General features: G+C 58.7%; 1 protein-coding gene across 1 annotated transcript; it reads left to right on the plus strand.

Annotated features, from left to right (window-relative positions):
* Positions 1-715: 715 nt before the first annotated feature.
* On the plus strand, positions 716-6,748 carry TNIP1 (TNFAIP3 interacting protein 1; the record flags this gene model as incomplete). Its single annotated transcript, XM_009878621.1, has 16 exons — positions 716-838; positions 1,153-1,235; positions 1,464-1,532; positions 2,994-3,185; positions 3,378-3,472; positions 3,551-3,632; positions 3,851-3,943; positions 4,188-4,253; positions 4,412-4,543; positions 4,625-4,753; positions 5,040-5,162; positions 5,272-5,397; positions 5,593-5,673; positions 5,846-6,040; positions 6,273-6,363; positions 6,723-6,748. Coding segments are annotated over 16 exons (1,706 nt in total), but the record flags the coding sequence as incomplete, so codon positions are not given.
* Positions 6,749-6,972: the final 224 nt, after the last annotated feature.

Genomic DNA, 6,972 nt, shown 5'->3' on the forward strand with positions numbered 1-6,972 from the left:
TGAGTGAAGAAAAGTGAGCTCCTCCGAGTCCTGCAGGGGCAGACTGTAGATGCTGGAATCTTGTGCTCTTGGTGAAAGTGCTCACCTGCAATCCATGTTGGGTCAAGGGCTTTTCCCAGACGCTGCTCAAGGACCCCACTGTTGGACGCTCCCTGCAGCAACAGGGACGTGCCGGTGTTGAAACACTTCAGAGAAGTTGTGCCACTCCCTTTCTCCTCCCTGTCCGCCTTCGCCCCACTCACCCTCGGTTTTGCTTTTGGTCTCGTGACCCAGCTTCTGCTTTTGAGTCCCACTTCTGCAGCCGATTTTCCACCTGCCTCGTGATTGCTATCGTGTCATCGTGTCCGTACCTGGGACCGGGACCTGCTGGTGTGGGAGCAGCCACACTGGGTGGGGAGAGGGTTGCATTGCTGGCTGGACTCCTAGATCCAGCACCTAGGCTTAAAATTGTCTTTTCCAGGGGGCAGAGGAGACCTCTAAGAAATGCAGTGCTGCCTTTTTACCTTCTGTAACTATGTGTCAGTGTGAGCCACTGAGCAGCCACTGATACAGCTTTGCCATTGGATTTGGCCAAGAAAAGTTGTTTCTGAATGAAGAAGGACCATGCTGGGCACTTTTCCACCCAAGCAGGGGGCTTGGTGTTAGTGGACGCGGCTGCTGCAGGGCAGGCGCTTGGGGAAGGAGGATGTGAGCATTTTTCTGTTGCCCACAACAGGAGAGCTGCTGGAGGAGTCCCAGGTGGAGGCATCCAAGCTGCGGCAGAAGGCAGAAGACCTTGTGAAGGACAACAAAATGCTGATCGCATCATCTGCCTTGGAGGACCTGGTGGAAACGGGAGGTAGGAGACATGAGGCTCCCTGGAGAGGGGTAACCTGATGGCTCGGGATCCTGAGCTCAGGGGAAGGGAGAGGGTGTGAAAGAGACTCTTGTGAAGGTTTCTTGCAGCCTTGATATCTCTGGAGTGTATCAAACCACTGCCATTCTCCCTTCTACTGGAGGGAGGTTTCTGTCCTATTCCCATAGCTGGGGTATAAACCATCCGTCGGTGTCTGACGTAATGGAGTGTCTGCTCTCTGCATCCCTGCGCCAGGCGAGGGAGAGGCCCAGCTCTCCAAAAGGCTCACGAGGCTGTGTCCTCTCGTCTCTCTGCAGCCGTCGGCCCTGATCTCGGCTCCACACGAACTGCCCCAGGCAGCGCCCAGCCAGACTCGGAACCACGGAAATCTCCTCCAAGTGTGAGTCTGGTGAATGCGAGAGCTGATGCTAACATGGCTGGAAGGAGAGACTGCCTCTATTTAAAGCAAAAGGAGGCAGCCTTTAACCTCTAGAAACAGGGATAAATCTTAAAGGGATGTGTCAGCTTCCCTGCTGTGCTCCCATCCCAGCTGTCCCTGCCTCCGTGTGGTGGGAATCCTGGGTTGCCTTCCCCCAGGGAGGCCTGACCTGGCTGCCTCCCCTTGCAGGGAACCTCCTCGGAGTTTGAGATCGTCCCTGTCGAAGTGCAGGGGTTTCCCCAGGAGAGCGGAAGAGTGGTGAGTGGCCCTGGTGCCTGCGGGATTTGGTGGGTGGCAGGCAGAGAGCTGAGTCGGCGGTGGTACCGGCAGCGTGGGAGGGTGTGTGGACAGGCGGTGATGTGCCCCGGTGATGTAGCTGCTGGCAGGGACAGGCAGGACTGGGGAACCCATGTCAAGGCAGCCCTTGGGCAAACCACAGAGGAGGGATAGACTGTGCACAGGGGTTTCCCAGGGAAGCAGAGCCAGCCCCACGTACAGCCCCAGGACTGCTCCTGCTGCAGTGCCCAGCCTCCAGTGAGGATGAGGGAACCTGAAGGGAGGGAAGGAGGGATGGGTAGCCCTGCACATCCCTGATTGCGTTGGCCAGAGAGGCTCCAGGAGGGGTTGATTCCTCCTGGGGTGCAGCTATGGGGTGATGGAGAATGGGGTGGCATCTGCCTGGCAATCAGCTGCAGGCACCTGAGCCAAGGGCTAGTCCTGGGCTCGGGCCCTCACTGTCTTCCCTTGCCGGCCAGTGCTGCTGGAAGGAACTGGCTACGCTGTGCCGTGCACACACCCTCCCACGGCAGTTTCAGGGCTGTAAACCCAAGGGCTGGGGACACGCTGGGCTCCTGGCCCCACACAGAGCTGCCTGGGGCATTCCCCTGGGCTGGCTGAGTCAGCGGGGCTGGGAGCAGAGGAAGGTGTGCCAGCACATCCCCACCTCCTCCCCAGCAGCGTGCCGGGCTGGGTTCTGTTGTGCTGACAGCATCTCCTAGGCAATGGAGGAGTCAACCAGCCACATCAAGGGAGATTGAACTTGTTGGGGATACCCCTCATGTGTGCATGGGGATAGGCCCTGACGGTGGTGGTGGGTGTGCCCTAACCTGGGCTTTCCCAGCCACCTTTTAAATCCTACACTTAGTTCTCTTGGCTGTTGCCTGCCAAAGAGCTCAGATTCCCAGCTCCTGGTGTGCCATGGTGGCAGGGAAGCTGCAAAGAGAGGACAGGAGGAAAGAGAAGATGGGGACTGGGGTAAAAACACCCCTCACGTGGCAAGCCTCAGCTCCCAGTGCAGACCAGGGCATATGTGGAAGGAACGGTCTCAGGAGCTGGGACTTCTAGTCTTGCTGCCAACGGGGAGAGCTCAGGGGGGAAAAGGGACCGGAGTAGAGATGCCTCCAGTGCTTTCAGTGAGCAGGGAGCATGGTCTCTTCAGGCTGCTGAGGGCCACAGGGGATCTGTGGGCTGGTAGAGCTGCTGCCATATAGTCCCCTCTACCTGGGCACTTGGTGTCCCATGTCCAGAAATGGGGAATCAAACCTTTACAAAACTGACACCATTTTTCAGCATACTGAGCACTGTTGCAGAGTGTCTCGGTGCTGGCCCAGCTCCCCACCACAGCCCTGGATGGGAGACGGGGCTGACCTGCAACAAGAGGGAACTTTGCAATGCACTTTGAACTGACCTGACCATCCTTCATCCCCAACTGATTCCCAGGACTGGGAGCAGCCCCAGAATGAGGATGGCAACCTGCTGCCTCAGCTGCAGCAGCTGGAGAACACGCTGAGTGGCTGCGCCAAGGAGGCCAGCAAGGACCAGGTCTTTATGCGCATGGGCTACATGGCCTCCGAGCTCAAGCGTCTGGCCTCCAAGGTGCACAAGAACGAGCAGAGAACATCATTCCTGCAGGTGAGCAAGGGCTGATCAGGCTGTTTGTGGAAATTTTCCCCTTTTTTTGATTTTCTTTTTTTCCCACCAAGTCCCTCCTGTCCACTCCAAGGTGGACACCCACCTCCATGCCAGGGCTTGGTGGGAGGTGGGTATCCAGGCAGGCTCCTGGGGCTGACCGTGGTCCTCATGCTGCCGGCATCTGCCCCTCAGACGCTGTGTGAGACGCTGCACAGTGAGAACAAGGAGCTGCGAACCAAGCTGGAGCGGGACCTGGAGCAGAGAAATCAGGCGCTGGAGAAGCTCAGGTGAGGGTGGGCAGTGAGGAGGGAGACAGGGCTGCCCTGGGTGCTTCTTCCCACTGATCTTTCCCTCTCTGCTTGCAGGTGCGAGAACCAAGAGCTCCGGAGGATGGTGACGCTGAGCAGCCAGGACAGTGGGAAGAGGGAAGCTGCTGAGCAGCAGCAGGTGAGGAGGCAGCATCACCCTCAGAGAGGGCTGGGAAAGAGATGGGGAGCCCACTGACACATCAGCAAAGGTGGTCTCTTTAATTTTAATTGAGCCCCCCGGTGTGACCAGCAGGACTATTCAGGGTCTTGAGGGGATGGGGGAGGCGGTGAGAGGGGAACCGGCTCGAGTTTAGCCAGCCTTGGGCATGGCCTGAGGGTCCCCCCGTGCGCGTCCAGCAGAGCGGGGCCACGGTGGAGAAGGCGCCGGGCAGAGGAGAGCTGGAGGCCAAGGAGAAGAAGGTGAAGATCCTGGAGCACCAGCGCAGGGAGGTGAGGACCAGGCTGGGAGGGAGGCATTCTGAGGAGGGGGGAGCGGGCAGCAGGTGGGCAGGGCTGGGGCGACATGGGGAGACATGCAGGACTGTGGAGCCACAGGGAAGCTCTGCTGGAGCTGAGATCTCCATCCAGCTGGTCCCAAAGGTGGTGCTTTCGTGATGGGAGTCTGCTGGGAACTGCCACAGCTGGCTTGGGGCAGGAGTTGGGCTCCCCTTCATCCAGCCCTTTCTTTCCGCAGCTGCTGGAGGTGAATAAGCAATGGGATCAGCACTTCCGAGCCATGAAGCAGAAGTATGAGCAGAAGGTAGGGCTGAGTGCTTGGGGACAGATCTCTAACGGGTGCTAGCTGGGGAGACTCAGAGAAGACTGGGTGCAGGGGGAAGTTTTGGAGCTGCCTGTGCCTCCTTCCTCCCCAGTGTGGGTCTTTCCAGTCTCGCCAACATCCCCACTCCCTCCCGGCAGGTCACAGACCTGCACCAGGAGCTGGCTGAGGCCCGCAGGGCACTGACTGAGCTGGAGTTGGAGCGGGAGCAAAAGCAACGGGATTTTGACCGCAAGCTGCTCCTGGCCAAGTCCCGGATTGAAACAGAGGAGGTGAGTCCCTTGGGAAGGGTAGTGGGGAGCTGCTGGCCCTCTTGCCCTGCCCTGACTGATCTCCCATCATGCGTCCTGCAGGCAGAGAAGGAGAGGCTGGCCATGGAGGTGAGGGACCTGCAGCAGAGGATGCGGTTCCTGCAGGAGCAGCTGGCTCCGGTCACGAGGCAGCGGGAATACCAGGAAAAGGAGATCCAGAGGCTCAACAAGGTGGAGGCCAAGGCACAACCCTTCCCTGCAAAATGTCTTTTATGTTCTCCAGCCTTTTCCCCTCTCTCAAAATTAGAGCTGACCCTAATCAACCCCTTCCTGCTCAGCTCGTTGCCCAGGCAGGAGCTCATGTTAGATGATAGCTCCCAGGGGAGAGTGTCTGTAGTCGTTCTTGCCCAGTTAGACCTGCTTCCCATGCTGGGCACATGCCCATGGCCCTCTGGAGATGTCATGGGCACCGCACTTCATCCTGACCCCGCTCCCTGCTCCTCCTCTTCCTCTCTAGGCATTAGAGGAGGCCCTGAATGTCCAGGCCTCTCCACCACCCATCTTTGCCAGCACCATGGAGCCAGTAGGGAAGCTGCCACATCAGGAGCTGCTGACCCAGAACGAGCTACTTAAGCAGCAGGTAGGACAGGAGGTGGAGAGAGCTTGTAGTACCTAGTGGGGGTCAGGGGTGGCAACACAGTGGTGGGAGTTGACTTGGAGGAGGTATCAGCATCCCTCCTTCCTGCCAGGTGAAAATTTTTGAGGAGGACTTCCAGCGGGAGCGGAGTGACAGGGAGAGGATGAATGAGGAGAAGGAAGAGCTGAAGCAGCAGCTGGAAAAGCTGCAGAAGCAGTTGGTCCTCTCCAGCAACCAGGTGAGCAGTTCTAGATATCAACAGCAGCGCTCTGGGAGCCCCATGTCCGCCCAGGGTGTGTCAGAGGTGCTCATCCACAGTGTACAGCCCCTGTACCCATAGTGGAGCAGGGCTGAGGTGGGACAGAAAGGCCAGAGAGGTGCTTTTGCTGCTGCTTGTCATCCTTGGCTCTGCACTAACCCCTCCTGTACCCAGCTGCGAGCCTCCAAGGATGACTGCCAGAGGGAGAAGGAGGAGAAGGAGAAGCTGAAGAAGGTGTTGAAACAACACAAACAGGTGAGGATGAGGGGAAAAAACCCTTCTCGGGCAGAGGGGCTGGGGGCTGCAAGCCTGGCCTCAGCCCCTCATCCACCATGGGAGGGGTAGCTCCAGGCAGGGCAATGGGGGGTGGTGGTGGTGGTGGTCTGCCCTTCGGGGTCTCCCCAGCATCTCCCCTGGCTCCTCGTAGGCTTCTGGAGAGAGGCTGCACCCCGAGCCGCTGCCAGGGCCGCTGGGCCCTGCCTGCCCCATGTACCAGTATGAGTACAGTCCCCCCGTGGCTCATCCCATGTACCACGGTTTCAACGAGTGGCAGCAAGTCCGATACCCACCAGCGATGCCAGGCGAGCACACACCAGGACAAAACTTCCACCATTATCCCCCGGTGAGTGTTTACTTGTGCCAGCACAAGGGGAAGCAGAAGGTTCAGAGCAAATGGCTACTCCAGAGCCACCGAGCACGGAGCTGAGCACACATGTCCTGTTGGCACATGAATGCTCAAGCCCTCTTCCTCCCTCTCCTTTCTCTTCCTCACGCCCCAGCAATCAAACACAGAGCGCAGCCTTATGGTTCACATTCCTGGTAATTTGCCATTTCTGTTCCATCTCCTCCTGCAGCCCGAGTATCACTGGCGCCCGCCCTGCGCCATGGCTCACAGCCAGAACGCCCAGGCAGTGGCTGGAGTGAAACCGGTCCCCAAGGACTTGGGTAAGGCTCAGACCCTTGGTGACAGGAGTGCTGCTCCTGTCCTTCACCCTGAGAACGTGGACAGTTGGTTGAATGCTTAGAGGAGGAGGGATTGGGGGGCACAGCTTGCCAGGCAGTGGCCAATACCCTTCAGCCCTCACCTCTGATCAGCTGAGGGGATGATTCTGCATGGGCTTGGTCCCTGCTGCATCCCTGCAGCATCTGAAGATGAGTGTGACTGAGCCCTAGCAGCCCACTGGGGTTATGGCAGTCAGTGCTTTGGGGATAACGACCATCCCGTGGCTGGTATCCCTCCCGTGGGGCTCAACTGGGCACGAGGAGCCGTGCTCACCCTGGGCCACCCTTCTCTTGTGTCTCAGAACAGGCAGGTCCCAGACTGCCCTAACACCAAGGACCAGCTGCGCTGCAAGACCAGCAGAAGAGGAGTAGGGTGTGTGTATTGTGCCCATGTGTATATATCTCGGAGCTTCCTCCGGCTGCCTATCCCCGTGCGTGGACACACAGTGGACGTGGCTGCAGCTGTGGCCCGGAGCGGCTCAGCAGCACATCCCCATGAGGAAAATGTGAAGGAGGGACTGGAGGTGCCATCGTGGCCAACGCAGAATCAGT

This window comes from Apaloderma vittatum, unplaced genomic scaffold, assembly GCF_000703405.1.
Source record: "Apaloderma vittatum isolate BGI_N311 unplaced genomic scaffold, ASM70340v1 scaffold27680, whole genome shotgun sequence".
Taxonomy (NCBI): domain Eukaryota; kingdom Metazoa; phylum Chordata; class Aves; order Trogoniformes; family Trogonidae; genus Apaloderma; species Apaloderma vittatum.